At 45.1% G+C, this 16,574-nt stretch overlaps 1 protein-coding gene across 1 annotated transcript in view; it reads right to left on the bottom strand.

Moving 5' to 3' along the window:
* Positions 1 to 13,020: 13,020 nt before the first annotated feature.
* Positions 13,021 to 16,574, bottom strand: part of IL23R (interleukin 23 receptor) — a 42,853-nt gene continuing 39,299 nt past the window's right edge. The window contains 1 exon segment of the mRNA XM_015415782.1: positions 13,021 to 13,827. Within this exon segment, the coding sequence (XP_015271268.1) occupies positions 13,021 to 13,827 (807 nt within the window).

The raw sequence follows: 16,574 nt of genomic DNA on the forward strand, positions 1-16,574 counted from the left end.
TAGTGCTCAATAAACTTGCAATTGCTCCCTTCGGGAAAAATAACACAATTATTTGTAGCATATTGGCAATATTGGCTAACAGACACTGCTATGAAGCTTCCATAGCAGATTTCAGAAAACTATGCATTTCTTATAAACATTGTAACATTAGTGAGATTTGTCTCTAGGAAGGGCTCTTTTTGTAGCAGGAACTCCTTTGCATATTAGGCCACACCCCCTAATGTAGCCAATCCTCCAAGAGCTTACAGAGCTCTTCTTACAGGAGCTACTGTAAGCTCTTGGAGGATTGGCTACATTAGGGGGTGTGGCCTAATATGCAAAGGAGTTCCTGCTACAAAAAGAGTTTTTGTATCCATTCTTCTAACTCTGGAATTCTTTCTTGTTTCCAACATTGTGCATAGAGTAGTCTCGCCATTGTAATCAAATACCAAAATAGAGTCCTTTTTGTAATATTCAGTTCTTCCATTTTAAGTCCTAAGAGCAGAATTTCTGGCGCTTTCTTAAAGGAACATTTCAGAATCTTCTGCATTTCGCTGTGGACCCAATATGGGAATGTTGATTTTGAAAGAATGGTGTGTCCTGTGGAAAACAAAATTGTGACACATTGTGGCCATATTTTGGAAACTTTTGTTTCAGAAATATGCAGAGAGAGAGAGAGAGAGAGAGAGAGAGAGAGAGAGAGAGAGAGAGAGAGAGAGAGACTTCTCTTCTCTGCTTTCTAGAGAGACTTCACTGCTTACCTTTATGTTTGTAACGTGTTTTCTTCTTTTTAAGATCTCACCATTAAAACACCTTCATTTATACTTGCCATGAAAAAGTATTTTTACACAGAGCAGTCTGTTCTTGTGTCCATTAATTGCTATCTACATTTGTCTACTACATTGGAGAGTTTGCTGTCTACATATATTTTAAATATCAATTCAGATCTCAAACCAAAACTGTGATAAATTAAAACCTATGTTGGTGAAATCAAGAGAAATAGTTTGTGAGAATGTGGGATTCCATACATATGACTAGTTTTGCTTTCACTATGATTCCTTATTGTAACTTCACACTTTATCTTTCAGTTGGTTTTACTTTGCAGTTTCATTTACTTGAGAACTTGAAACAGTAATATCTATACAGTGATTTTCCAACTGATTATTTTTTACCTTGCCTTTTTTCTGAGCTCAGGGTAACATGGACAGATGTTGCTTCCTCCCTTTTATCTTCAAAACAACCTGTGGGTAGATTATGAGGAGAGAGTGTGACTCATTCAAGGTCACCCAGTGAGCTTTGTAGTTGAACATGGATTTGAGTCCAGGTCTCAAGTCCTAGTCCAATGTTATTGCATCCTACCAGCTTTTCTGCTGGCACAAGAGAAGAGTGGAGCAATTTCATCCACCTCCTTTCCTCATCATAGCCCCCTCCCATTATCTCTGGCATAGCTGGTATGGTGTATTCAATGCAATGGAAAACTGTGTTGAACTCACTAATTGAAACACCATGTATAGCTTCGTCCTGGGCAAGGATCCTAATCACTCAATCCCTATTGGTAGCCCAGGAAGAGCCGACCAATCACCTACCATTCAGTTCCCTGAGTGGGAACGTCTGTGATTGGACTTTATCTTGACAATCCTATTGGTTGTAATGTGCAGTAGGGCGTGGCTACATTAGCCGGGAGAGTTTAAAAGAAGCACAGCTACAATGCAAAAGCTGTTCTGGTTGCGTTAATTAAAGCTGAATCACTTGCTGAAATCACTCTCTGACTCTTTGTTAAGTAGTCGACTTAACAGCTGGGAACCCTGGGATAAAAAGTGGTCCTTCCTCCCTCTTGCACCAGCACAAAAGCTGATAGGATCTAGCAGTTTTGTGTGGCAATTTATCCACGATGCTTTTTTATATTCTGCCTTTAGAAGGCTCAGAATAGTTTAACAAAATATTCTTACTTAGGGTCAAAATATACCCCCTCCAACCCCCCCCCAGGCCTCTCTCACCCCATAACACTACTTTTCAGTGATGACAATGTTCTGTGTTTACCAACTAGATGCCCAGTGCCAGTGTGGGGCTCCCCTAGGGTTGCCAGGCCCCCCAACTAGTCACTGGCAGCGGATGGGGGGGTAGATTGCCAGATCCAGGTTGGAAAACTCCTGGAAGTTTGGGGATTGAGACTGGGGTGGACAGGGACCTCAGTGGGGTACAAAGCATCCATTTTCTCCAGGGAAACTGATCTCCTCCATTTTATCTTCTAGTCAGGAGATGAGGTTTAATTCTGGAGGACACCCAGGCCCCACGTGGAGGCTGGCCTCCTTAGGCTCCCCTGATGCTAGGAGCCTGAAAGTGACTTTTCCCTGTTGCATGACACTCTAGAAGTTTTCTGATTTCTATGGTTTTTATAGAGAGTTTGAGAAAACCGTAGAGCATTTTGCAGTGAGATGCCATCACCAGCTGGAAATGGTATTGTGGCACTGCATGACACCATTCATGCCTGTTTTGGCCCTCCCAAGCCTCCTGCAAGTTACCAGCCAAGGGCTGACAAACCTACTGCTATTGGCAGACAAGAAAGTACAGGGGTACTGCATTAGGACATTATAACATGAGGCAAATTCTACTAGAAGTTATGGAGTAGATGGCCAGTTGATGGTTTTGGCAGCAGTGAGCTCCCGTCTCTAGTTCCAGCTCCTGCCAACCTAGCAGTTCGAAAGCAAGAAATTGCAAGTAGATAAATAGGTACCACTACAGTGGGAAGGTAACAGCGTTCTGTGTGCCTGGGTGTTTAGTCATGCCGGCCACATGACCACAGAAATGTCTTTGGACAGCGCTGGCTCTTCGGCTTTGAAACGGAGATGAGCACCGCAACCCTAGAGTCGGATTCGACTGGCTTTCGAGCAAGGGAACCTTTACTTTTTACACATTTAGGTTAACAGCTACTTTGGCCCTTAGCTTCAAGAGTGGGACAGCAACAGACTCTCTGAGACCACTAATTATCGTTATGACTAAAAACAGATAATTGCTGTGGTCATATGAAGCTGGCAACATAGATAGTCAGGTTCCATCTGATAACTGCAACAGCACTCAGTGCCCAGATCAGATTCTCCCAATCTGTGAACCAACAGAATATGAGATAGTGAGTAACATTCTAAAAACATGACCTTCTGCAGGGAAACAGAACATTAGGTTCTTGTCTCTTGGTTGGCTGCTTTTTCTTTAGACTGTTACTGAATTTTTGGAGACAAATCGTTCTGTCTCATACTGGACTAGCCTCATTGATAAATGATCAGTAACCGATAATTGAAAACACTGACTTAGCTAGGGTTTAAGCTATATGTGCCATCTCAATCTTTAGAAAGCAAGCCATAAGACTGTACAGTATGGAGCCACTCACATAAATCATTATTGTATCTTAAAATTGGCGTGAACATGTTGTCTTGATGCAAGGCAAAATTCCTAGGTAGCTTCAGTCGAAAGACAAAGGATCCGAAGGATCCTAGCCGGCCCAATCAAAAGGGCTAGCTTCCCAGCCGGGAGACCAATGGTCACCCGGTTACTGTAAATAGCCTATCGGGAGTAGGGGGTGTGTTTAGGTGTGCTTGGTGGCGGGTTTTCTGAATGCATATAAACCGGCCTGCGAGCCGGTCATTTGTCTTTGTCCTGAACTAAATAAAGGTATGCTTAGCTGAAATCACTCTCCGCCCGCATACTTTTCACACATAAATCATTATTGTATCTTAAAATTGGCGTGAACATGTTGTCTTGATGATAACGGAGAGATAAGACCAATGAACTGTGGGACGTTGGGATCTTAATGTTCTCAGGTCTTTCCTAGAAGCCAGTTCTACAGGCAGCAGAGGTGGGGAGCAATGATCCCCCAGAACGTCTCCTGTATACGCTCAGCTGAAATGACTCGGAGCTTTCTAAGAACACAATCTTGCCTTGCTCAGGGAAACATTCACATAGATTATACCTATAACATGTGTGAAGAATACACAGAAATTTTATTCAGATCATTTTGTTCTTTAATATTTTGTATGAGTTTTTAAAAACAAAAATGAAGCCTAAAAGGAGCACGATGATCTCCCTCCCCACCTTACTTCACTGAACTCTATTGATTTCAGCATTTCCCCTCAGCCCAGGTGACTTCTGTTTTTTGAGCCTGGCTAAGAGAAAATGTGTTTCAAGCACTGGAGGAAGGCATATGAGGAAGGAAGACTTAGCCCCCCTGGGCCACGGTCTCTGGTTTTGTTTAAAAATATGCCACTATCCACCCCACCTGTCTTTCCCCCTAAAAAAAGAGGTTGCCTGTCTGTTTCCCCTACGAGGGCTAAGAGCAACTGGGTGGTGGGAGATCTGTGCAGCTGCTTGTTGCTTTTTTGTGAAACTATAGATGCTGAACTATACAAGAAAGACATCGATGTCCTAGACAACCACGACGGTATAATCATTGACCTTGAGCCAGACATCCTGGAATGTGAAGTTAAATGGGCCTTAGAAAGCATTACTAACAACAAAGCTAGTGGAAGTGATGATATTCCAGCTGAGCTATTCAAAGTCTTAAAAGATGATGCTGTTAAAGTTCTGCACTCCATTTGCCAGCAAATTTGGAAAACGCAACAGTGGCCACAGGATTGAAAAAGGTCAGTATACATTCCGATCCCAAAGAAGGGCAATGCCAAAGAATGTTCAAACTATCACACAATTACACTCGTATCACACGCTAGCAAGGTCATGCTCAAGATCCTACAAGCTAGGCTTCAACAGTACGTGGATAGAGAACTGCCAGAAGTACAAGCTGGGTTTCGAAGAGGTAGAGGAACTAGAGATCAAATTGCCAACATTCGCTGGATTATGGAGAAAGCAAGAGAGTACCAGAAAAACATCTACTTCTGCTTCATTGACTATGCTAAAGCCTTTGACTGTGTGGATCACAACAAACTATGGCAGGTCCTTAAAGAGATGGGAGTACCAGACCACCTCACATGTCTCTTGAGAAACCTGTATAAGGGCCAAGAAGCGACAGTTAGAACCGGATACGGAACAACTGATTGGTTCAGCATAGGAAAAGGAGTACGACAAGGATGTATATTGTCACCTTGCTTATTTAATATATATGCAGAGTACATCATGCGAAATGCTGGCCTGGATGAATCACAAGCGGGAATTAAGATTGCTGGGGAAAAGATCAACAACCTCAGATATGCAGACGATACCACTCTAATGGCAGAAAGTGAAGAGGACCTAAAGAGCCTCTTGCTCAGGGTAAAAGAGGAGAGCGCAAAAGTGGGCTTGAAGCTCAACATCAAAAAAACTAAGATCATGGCATCCGGCCCCATCACTCCTTGGCAAATAGAAGGGGAAGCTGTGGAAGTAGTGACAGACTTCACGTTCCTGGGATCCCAGATCACCGCAGACTGTGACTGCAGCCATGAAATTAAAAGACGCCTGCTCCTTGGGAGGAAAGCGATGGCGAACCTAAACAGCATGATAAAAAGTAGAGACATCACCCTGCCAACAAAAGTCCGCATGGTCAAAGCAATGGTATTCCCAGTAGTCATGTATGGCTGCGAGAGTTGGACTATAAGGAAGGCCGAGCGGCCCCAGTCAGACATGCCGGAAAACGCGTGAGGGGGGAGGAAGCATGGCTATTTGTGCCGTCACATTCTGATGCGCTATTATGCGATCAGATGCGACGGCGGCTTCCCCGCAGCAAAGAGGACGACGGGGGAGAAAGCCGCACGCCGGCGCGATCACACCAGGAGGATTCCATAGGTGATGGCAAAGCGTTTGCCACTACCTTTGTTGAGGTAGTTTTTTACTGCGTGGCTTCGGCGGCTTGCCATGGGTTCGCCACGGGAGTGCTACGCCTCCCAGATGTTCCCATGTGATCGCGCCCGGATACTCCGCGGGACTCCCGTGCCGTTAGTGGGGCAAATGCTCCGTGTGAACAGGGCCGTAGAGTCGGCCTTAGTCTCCGCTGCTATATCTCCATCTCTGCAGCCCCCATCCTCCAAATGCCAGTTGGTTCAAGAAAAAAATTGTCCCAGGCTACTGCCTAGCAGCAAGCCATCTCAGATAATAAATAGTTTGCTAATTTTAGTGCTTTTAAACCCACGCTTCCTGCATACTTGGTTCTCCCCTACTCTGTTGTATCCTCACATCAGCCCTGTGAGGTAAGTTGTAGTAAGAGAGAGTGATCAGTGCAAGGTCACCTGGTAAGTTTCATGGCAAGTGAGGCTTTGAATCCCTTGCTGGTATTAGTGGGGCACTCTAATCACTACTACACCACACTGGCTGACAAACAAATAGGACCTATGTTCATTGTCTTTTCACGGAGTGAGAAATCCTGACGCAGAAATGCCAGCTGGAATGTTCAGTAGGACCAGGGGTCATTTCATAGAAAAAGAGGTGCAGGAGCTCATTAGCATAACTTATTTGCATATGCCACACCCCCTGACATCACCGGAAGTGTGTCAGAAGGCAACACCCACCACTCAGGCTCTACTGGACTGTTTTGGATTGCTAGCTATGGGGGGGGGAGCGTGCAGATCTGTCCTCGCAGAGGAGGGAGAGCTTGTACCTGAATAAAACTTGCTCTTAAAGGTGCCACTGGACTGTTTTGGACCAGGGGGCCGGGGGGGGGGCTCTGCAACTTACCTGGCTGCTTCTTGCTCTGACTGAGGGTTGCTGGGAGCAGGAGGTGGGGCTTGTTGCATGTGCCTGCCCCCTGGGCTCTTTACTGCTGGAGCTCCGCTCCTGTGCGCTCCTGCAGGAAATGACCCCTGAGTAGGACCAATGCTACTGTGTGAGCTACTGGCCTTAAAGCTGTGAGTGAACAATTTGGTTACTGCATAAATTAGTTTGCTCTGGAGCCATCCTTCCTGAACTAAGAGAAAACTGTGCGCTGGAGACTAAAGAACTGTGAGCTAGCTCATACTAACTCAGCTTAGAGAGAACACTGATGTAGAACCATCAGCAAACCCTTCTGTTTGGATGACATCCCTGTTGAGCACAAACCTGTTAGATTATTCCCCCCACTGCCTTGTGGAACAGTAACGGTGTCAGCGAGGTGCCAGTGTTTACACAGAAGATCAACAACTGCTCTTCCATTGTTTCTGAAAGTCGTTATTTTTCTTCTTCAGATCATACAACAATTATATTCAACTGTAGAGTCTGTTCGGGTTGAATAACTATTCATTTCTACCTGGATGCATGGTCCTAAAATGTGCAGAGCTATCTCCCTTGAAGCACAGCCTTCTGCTGCAATACAGTGTCTAACACATTGACTTACCTGAGCTGGTTCTCAGTGCTCTTGTGCAATCCTCATTTATTTAAATGGGGTGTACATAGGACATGCTGGTGGAATGGGCGCCACAGCTTTTGTGCATCATAAAGAGCAACATAGAAAGTTTTCTCTAACAACTATTTCTTGCTAAGGACAGTGTTTTGCTGTTGTAATTTAAGATCTATGGCCTTGGGATGACCTTTGCTCTGCCCGTAGATGTATTTCCCAGTTTGAAGTCTGAACTAGCAGTAAATGGCACAAGCAACCAACAGAGGCTTCTTCTGCCAAAATTTCATTCTGCACAAGATTGATAGTTTTCAGAGGGCCCTTGTACAAATGAAAATCTTAACAGAGGAGGCTCTGCAGCAGAAACCATCTAGTGGACATGGAACTCCTTGATAGGTTCCAAGCCACAATTATTTACATCGCTGCGTTATGTGCAGAATCTGAGGAGATAAATGCCAGTTAGCCCTGGGATGAGAATGATTGAGAAAATGTAACTAGATGCCATATTAGATGAACTGATACAAATGCATTTTATCCAGGCCAAGAAGTGGATATACAAAAGGACTCTGTGTTATATTCTATTAATTAAACTGGCACTGTCAGTTCAGGACCATGTGCTTTGAATGCAACAGGAACATTTTCAGCTTGTAACAAGAACTACATACATATCTTTGTTGTAAAATGCAAGTGTCAGTAGGAGACATAATGACACCTTGTTGATTATTTTCCGCTTGTACATTGGTGTGTGTGGGTCTTATCTTACAATTTCCTTCCTGTAACAGCAACCATCACTAATTTTAGATCCATGTGTATACTACAGGCACATATGTTTAGTGACAGTTTTCAGCTACTAGAAAGCCATTCATCTCACCTCAACTCCAAACCATTAAGCTCTAAATGCTGAGAGATCATTGTGAAAGCAACTCTGGGACAGGGTTATCCTTGATGGGAAAACTGGGTGCTGCTTCTATTAAACTCAACCCTAGCATATATATTACCTCAGCACCATGGCTGCCATTATAACCCTGCTACCCCATCAGTGGGTTTTATGGAACCAAGGTAAGGATGAAAAGGGTGTAAATACCTTCTCACATATTTAGATATTAACCAGTGGCACCATTAAGGCTAACAAAGTTTTATTCAAGGTATGACCTTTCATATGCATGCACACTTCCTCAGATACATTGAAATGGAAGTTAACAGCTCATATATTTGAGGATGAAATCTCATCCCTTGAATAAAAATTTGTTGTTCTTAAAGGTGCCCCACTGGACTCAAACTTTGTTCTATTGCTTCAGACCAACATGGCTATCCCACCTGGATCTTAGATACTAACCAGTCAGTGTCATCCCTTCCTGGGGTTCTCTGGCAGGGACCCAAGAGATGCAGGTCATGGATGTGAAAAGTTTCGTATGTTGCCATGTAATGTGAGAACCAGTGATAATGAGCGGTTTTGTGGTGGTCAACCTTTCATTGAACTAGGCTTCAGTAGCTACTTAATATCTACAGAAGTGCTTTTAGATGCCCAGAAATTGTTCCGGAGTAGTAACATGTTTGATTAAAAGTAGCTAAACTGGAGAGGTACACACTAAAGATGATCTCTTCTCATTTTCTCTGGGCAGGGCCGGCGCTTCCATAAAGGTGGGGCTAGGCACTGGCCTAGGGGTGCCAGGGGAGAAGGGCGCCCCACTGGCCTGCCACCCCTCCCCCTCCCCACCCCTCGCCAAAAGAGTCACGCATGCTCACGCCACCAGTCGCCGCCAGCTCCCTAATCCGAGAGGATTGGGGGTGGGGGGTGGGGGGAGAGAATCCGGCAGGAATTTGGTGTGCTGCCGCCCTCTCCCTTCTCTCTAGGAGCGCAGACTCATCGCCCCCTTAACCCTCTTCTGCAAGAAGCCAAGCAGGCGGGGAGGGGAAGTACTGAGGGGCAAGGCGCCTTCCTGGATCTCCCCCCCCCCCAACTCTGCAGCTTTCCCATTTTCAGAAGCTGCACTTTTCTTCTCGGTGCGAAGTCAAGGAGGTAAAAATCCATCAGAGGAGGAGGGACGGGATGAGTAAGTCAGTAAGGCAGGGTGAGACACTGCTGGGGACTCCCAGAGGGGCTTGGCCGAAGGAAGAGGAGCCCCAAGCCTTGGGGGGGGGTCTCCTTCGTTCCTCTCTGCAAAGCCAGGAGGCTCCCTGCAGCACTTTCCTCAGGGCAGAGAGCTCAGGCGCCTTCCCTTGGTATCTGGAAGCGCGGCATTGAAACGGGGTTCCTTTCCAGGATGGGGGGGGGACACCCAGAGACTCCCAGTCTCCCTCCAAGGGAAGGGGGCCCACCTTTGTCTCTTATTAGAAAAAGTTTTCCCAGATGCATAGTCCCTGCCTCACAGTTATATGGACAATGCACACACACATACCCCTGTTTCTCTACAGTTGCTGCCATAACTTGAAATTTTTACTGCCACTCGCTTGGACTGTGGTTCTGTGCATGACATCACCTGGCATTGCCACAGTGGCACTGAGTTTCCTGGGCACTGTAGATTGCACTGGTTCTGCTGGGCTTGGCAAAATCCCCCCCCCCCCAGTTTCTACTGCAGGGATTCTCTGATTGGACTTTAGTCCTTTAGAAACAATGGGGGATGGGGGCACCTTCTTTTAGTGCGTTTCTTAACATCCAGTCTGGTCTCTGGTGAAGCTCGTGATCACTATTTTGTGAAGCTTTGGTTAGTGTTAGTTAGGAAAGGTTAGTACAAAAGCAGACTCCTGGCTCTCAAAAATGCCTTGTAGTAGATGTTTGGAGAACAGAAGCCCTACCAAATGCCTGATCAGAATTCGAGTAGTATGATGGGTTTTAATTTTTTTTGCCGTCAAGTCACAACTGACTTATGGCGACCCTGTAGGGTTTTCAAGGCAAGAGATATTTGGAGATTGTTTGCCATTGCCTACCTCCACGATGGCCCTGCTTAGCTTGTGAGATCTGATGAGGTCAGGCTGTCCTTGGGCTATCCAGGTCAGGTGTAGGCTGAGACTAATGTGACTGACCGAAGGTCACCCAAAAAGCTTCTGTGTCATGAGTGGGGATTCAGAAGTGGTTTCCCCAGATCTTAATCCAATACTTCAAGCGCTACACCACGTTGGATCTCATGATGGAATAGCATGTTGGAATTGTTATTTTTTTTATACTGGCATGATTATATATACAAAGTTAAAGAAAAGAAAAATTTCCACTGTCTGTGTTTCTTTTCTGGCCACTAAAAGAAAGTCTGGGTCCAGCGGCACCTTTAAGACCAAACTGTGTTCTGCTGCTTCAGACCAACACGGCTACCCACCTGAATCTATTTTCTGGCCATTAGTACTCTTCATTTTATTTCATAATTGTTACAGAAAATGATTTTGTCATATAGAGGAGGGGCCCTGACCTGGATTGCCCCTGCCTAGCCTGATCTTGTCAGATCACAGAAGCTAAGCAGGGCTGATGTGGTTGCAGGCAATGGCCAACCACCTCTGAACATCTCTTGCCTTGGAAACCCTACAAGGTCACTGTAAGTTAGCTGTGACTTGATGCTAAAAAACAACAACGAGGAGGGGGTGTTAAAAAATTACCTGCCCTGGGCACCAAATAGTCTAGGTATGCCATTGTCTAGTCCAGAAACTTTTTACCCAACTAACAGAAGCCCATTCCTCTGCTGCTGCCTCCCAGGACTGGTTTGCTGCTGCATTTATGTTTGAAAATTGGTGGGCGCACCGGGAGGGGGGGCAGAAGGTAGCCTTGCCTAGTGTGCAAAAAACCTGGCACCGGCCCTGTCTCTGGACATCAGAAAGTGATAGAATTAGAAACAGGAGGTTGTGTGATGTATGTAAATAAAGCATGCTCCATGCTTTTATTTTGGTTGTGCTCATCTGTCTAATTATCATAAATGAACTTTAGCAGGAACAAGAAGAAGAAGAAGAAGAAGAAGAAGAGATTGGATTAATACCCTGCCCTTCACTACCCAAAGGTGTCTCAGAGCAGCTTACAAACTCCTTTCCCTTCCCCTCCCCACAACAGACACCCTGTGAAGTAGGTGGGGCTGAGAGAGCTCTTTCCAGAGCTGTCCTTGAGAGAACAGCTCTTATCAGAATTACGGCTTGCCCAAGGTCATCCAGCCAGGTGCAAGTGGAGGAGTGGGGAATCAAACCTGGTTCTCCCAGATTAGAGTCCGCGCACTTAACCACTACACCAAACAAGTGGGGGACACTAGGGTTGCCAAGTCGCGGGCGGGATTGTATGTCTTCGCAGAATGCGTGCCGTGGGGATGGCGAGACGCGTTGCACCCACCGTCGCCAGGATTTATGCTACGCGTTACTCTGGCAACGGGGCAACGGGGCTCCAAACAGCCCCGTTGCCAGAGCGACACGTAGCGTCATATCCTGGCGACAGTGGTGCAACGCGTCTCGCCGTCCCCACGGCATGGATTCTGCGAAGACATGCAGGATCCCCCGCCGTGATTTGGCGAGATTTGGTAAGCCTAGGGGACACCCAAGGACGCATAGGGTGGGGACATCACATGTTCCCCTTCCATGCTGGCCTATGATAAGCAATGAGAAGTGTGCTAGGCATGCTGTCCACCAAGTTTTACCCTCTGCCACACGCATACTGCTAGCCAAGTGCTGGGCTTGGAGTAGTAAGTGTTCCAGATGCCTAGACTTCCCAATCAGCTGTCCAGCAGTGACTGGGGTGGAAGCTTGGAATAGAAAGTCCATTCTGCATACTTTCTGCTCCAGACCGCCCTCCTAGTCAGCTGACAGGGGGTTGGGCTTGGAGTGGAAAGTACATCTTCCCTCCCCTAGCCACTACCAGCCATCTGATGGGGTGGTGGTGGTGGCTTGGAGTGGACAGCATGTTGATCGATCTCCAGTGGATCCGTGAGGTTAGGAGCAGAAAGTGCCATTTGTACTTTATGGTCCAAGCCACCTCTGGATAGGTTGCTGCTGATGGGCAGGTATCACTTCTCCATTCTGATATCTCCCCCCCCCCGCCAATTGTTTAAAAGTTTAGGATTTTTCTCCAAACATCTCCCCTTTCTGTACCTGGTGCCAATGCACAGATTGTTTTGATTTACACTCAGAGACCAAGTGCAAAATTAAATATATTATATCTCCCCATTAATCAAACTGGCTAGGAACCTGTGATACTCATGGCTGCATCTGCAGTCTGCTGCTTTGCCTCACTTGCTTGGGTTATTACTTTGGAACAGTTATTGGAACCATAGTTACCATAGTGCTTTCTATAATACACCTGTTTCATTTTTGCTGTTTTGAAACTCTGCTGTTTCAATTTTACAGGTTGTTTTATGATGGATTGGAAGATGAGTACCTTCACCTGTTAGGGCAGGATCAGGGATGGGCATGAACCACGTTTTTGCCGTTTGTTTCAGTTCCTGGTTTTTGACCGAACCATTAACCAATATGAATTGGGAGGCTGGTTTGCAAAATGAACCGGTTCATGCCCCTGCTTTCTGCTCCCCACTGCTTTTTGTGGGGAGCAGAAAGCAGAAATGGCTCAGCGCCATTCAAACCCCTGCTTTCTGCCATTCAGTTGTTTTTTCTTCATGAGCAGCCATAAACTGCCTTAAAATTCATGGAAGTTCATGGCGGGTCTTTAGTCAGTGAACTTTGGTTCATGAACCACGAACCGCCCAAATTTGTCATGAACTTATGTTCATGAGCCGGTTCATGCCCATCTCTAGGCAGGATTGTCCACATGATATTCTGATCCTCTTCAAGTCTATAGTTTAAGAGCTTCTTATAACACCAGAATGAATTTGAATGGAAAGATAATACTGCAAGTGTCTCCAGCTGCACCTTTTGACCTCATTCAAGACGATGAGTGTTGAAGTATAATTTGAATTATTTTTGTTGAATATGCAGAAAAATTTTGCCTGTTCTGTTTGCACGATCACTAATATATATTTTTTGTTCCAAAATCACTTTACAATACTTTGTGGAAAATAAGACATTAAATCTGTAGAGTTTTCATTCACAGTTCTTAAACATGACAGCAATTCATCTGGTATCAAGGTCTGTTCTTGAATATTGTTTTCTGATAATGGGAGCTTCCATTGATTTTCCATTGCACTATTTGATTCTTCTGTAAAGGTGAATATGTTGCTCTGCCCACTTGTACTGTTGCTCAGAATAAGATTGACTTTTTCAAGTAAAAGTGCATTTTCATCCACGCCCTCAGTAGGCCGTATGGCGGTAATAGGGCTCATATAATTTTTTATTAAAACATTCATGGGTGAAGCTGGGAGATTTGATTTTGTATCCAGATTTTGGGAATATGTTCCACAACTACTGCTGAATAGGGATGCCTTGTTGCAGACCTGAGGTTTGTAGCCATTTTCCTCTGTCATATCAGAATTGTTGACAAGTGGTGTCTCTGGTAGACTGATATCAGAAGCTGATTCTTTGGTTTCCCTTTTATCATCCAGAGGTTTACACTCCTTGTCTACCCATGTCTCCTCTACTTCAGTTACTACAGCATCTTCATAATCCAACAACAGCCAGTTGAAATTGTGCATCATGGAACTATTTCTTTCCTGAAGAATAATTATGGGAAAATGTGACAATACTAAAATTGCAATTTCAACATAATGAATGGAGGAAAGGAAACAGAAACCAACCATCAGTCAAGAATTAATCTCTAACCCAGTACTGCAGTATTAACTTAGTAATAACATGTGGTAGTAAAAGGAATTGAAATCTCTATAAAACTTTTAAAAAATCAGTATAATAACAGAGAAACAACATTCATATCACAAGTTGTCATAGGCCCCCTGTACACTGCATTGGTCAGGCCACACCTGGAGTATTGTGTGCAGTTCTAGAGGCCTCACTTCAAAAAGCATGCAGACAGAATGGAGCATGTGCAGAGAAGAGTGATGAGGATGATTGGGGGCCTGGAACCAAGCCCTTTGAGAAAAGGCTGGGGAACTTGGGAATGTTCAGTCTGGAGAAGAGGAGGTTGAGGGGGGACATGATTGCTCTCTTGGAGTATTTGAAGGGCTGTCACTTAGAGGAGGGCAGGGAGCTGTTCCCGTTGGCAGCAGAGGATAGGACTCACAATAATGAGTTTAAATTAAGGGTGGAAAGGTACCGGCTGGATATTAGGATTTTTTTTTTACTGCAACAGTTGTGCAACAGTGGAATCAGCTGCCTAGGGAGGTGGTGAGCTCCCCCTCACTGGCAGTCTTTAAGCAGTGGCTGGACAAACACTTGTCAGGGATACCATAGGCTGATCCTGCATTGAGCAGGGGGTTGGACTAGATGGCCTGTATGGGCCCTTCCAACTTTGTGATTCTACGATTCTATGAAAACATGGAAATGTGAAAATAAGGAGTTGGAGCCTGCATTCCATTTCTGATAATGTGAGGGCACTTTCACCACTGGATGTGGAGATTTTTGCCAGTTTCTACCTGCGGACCCCCACATCATGCCGATGGCTCTGCGTATATGTCTCCTGAACCCAGAGCAGCATTTTGGGGGAAAGGGGAACTATAGTGGAAGGTGGGAAAGTTCTACCTCATGAGCAGAACTCCACTTGCAGAACACTATATCCAACACAAGTTTTGTATGTTTTATTCACGCAAAACCCAATGCAATAAAAGTGAGCGGTGGCGCAGGGGATTTTCCCCTGCTTAACAATAACAATAACATCTGAACTGCCATGCTTTGGCAGTTCTAGCCCCGTGCTGGTGTGAGCAACCAAGCCTTGTCCTAGCTCATCATCTACCCAGCAATTCGAAAGCCTCGGCGAGTAGATAAATTGGGGACCACCTGTAAGGGGGTGGGCACACCCCTCCCTTCGGGAAGGTGTTAGCTGCCAAGGCAACTTCTGAGGTGCGGCGACCGGAAAGACGAAAGAACTGTGTCGGCTTCCCTGCAGTGGAGCGAGTCGGCCAGGCGGTGGCAGTGTATGGCTGCACAACATCAAGAAGCCAGACGTCATCAGCCAGCCGACAAGATGCCGTAGGAACACGACTGACCCAGCCCGCAGATGAAGCCCGCTAGCTGCAATGTGTGTGTAATTAATGCTGTATGTTTGTCTTCCCTATCCCCACAAATATTGTTAGTCCAACTGTCTCAAGAGTAACTGTAAATCGCTCTGAGTCCGCAGGTATGTGGGAAAGAGCGATCAATAAATCGGAAAAAAATAAAAATAAATAAATACTGTCCCAATAGACTAAGTTAATTGTGAATATTTCCAATTCAAAGCAAGTTAATCATGGTTAACTTGTTCCAGAGCTTCCAATGGGACTCAGAGTACAATGCTGTGCATGTTTATGCAGAAATAAATCCTGCTGTGTTCAGTGGTACTTACTTTCTGGAAAATATGCATAATATTGTAGCATTAATCATGACTAATCATTAGCTGGACTATGGCCTATGTGTGTAGGATGCTAGGGAGGACGGAATTTAAGATATGCTAAGTTATAAATGATGCATTTTATGTTGCTTCCATATTTTCCCCTGAAAAAATGGGGAAACCCCTTTTTCCCTCATGGTGTCACAATTTCCAGAAATTTTACATCTGAAGGGAAAAGTAGAAAGGGTCAAAACCATTGGGAAAGCTTGGAAACGGTTTAAAACTACAATTCTAGAAGCTCAAAAAAAATATATTCCGCAGGTTAGGAAAGGCACAAACAGGTATAAGAAAAAGCCTACATGGTTAACAAACAAAGTAATGGAAGCTGTAAAAGGTAAAAAGGATTCCTTTAAGCGGTGGAAAGCTAGTCACAGTGAGGCTGATAAAACAGAACACAGGCTATGGCAAATAAAATGCAAGTCTGTGGTCAGGCAGGCAAAAAGGGAATATGAGGAGCATATAGCAAAAAATGTAAAGACCAACAATAAAACTTTCTTCAAATACATTAGAAGCAGGAAACCAGCCAGGGAGGCAGTGGGGCCCTTGGATGACCAAGGGGTAAAAGGAGTACTGAAGGATGATAGGGAAATGGCTGAGAAGCTAAATGCATTTTTTGCCTCCGTCTTCACTGTGGAAGATGAGAGGTGCTTGCCCACTCCAGAGCCGCTGAGTTCGGGAGGGGTGTTGAAAGACCTGAGTCAGATTGAGGTGACGAGAGAGGAGGTCCTAAAACTGATAGACAACTTAAAAACTGATAAATCACCAGGCCCAGATGGCATACATCCGAGAGTTCTGAAAGAACTCAATTGTGAACTTGTGGATCTCCTGACAAAAATATGTAATCTCTCCTTAAAATCAGCCTCCATTCCTGAGGACTGGAAGGTAGCTAATGTCACTCCCATCTTTAAAAAGGGTTCCAGA

This window comes from Gekko japonicus, unplaced genomic scaffold (assembly GCF_001447785.1).
Source record: "Gekko japonicus isolate JY-2015 unplaced genomic scaffold, Gekko_japonicus_V1.1 scaffold20, whole genome shotgun sequence".
Lineage (NCBI taxonomy): Eukaryota > Metazoa > Chordata > Lepidosauria > Squamata > Gekkonidae > Gekko > Gekko japonicus.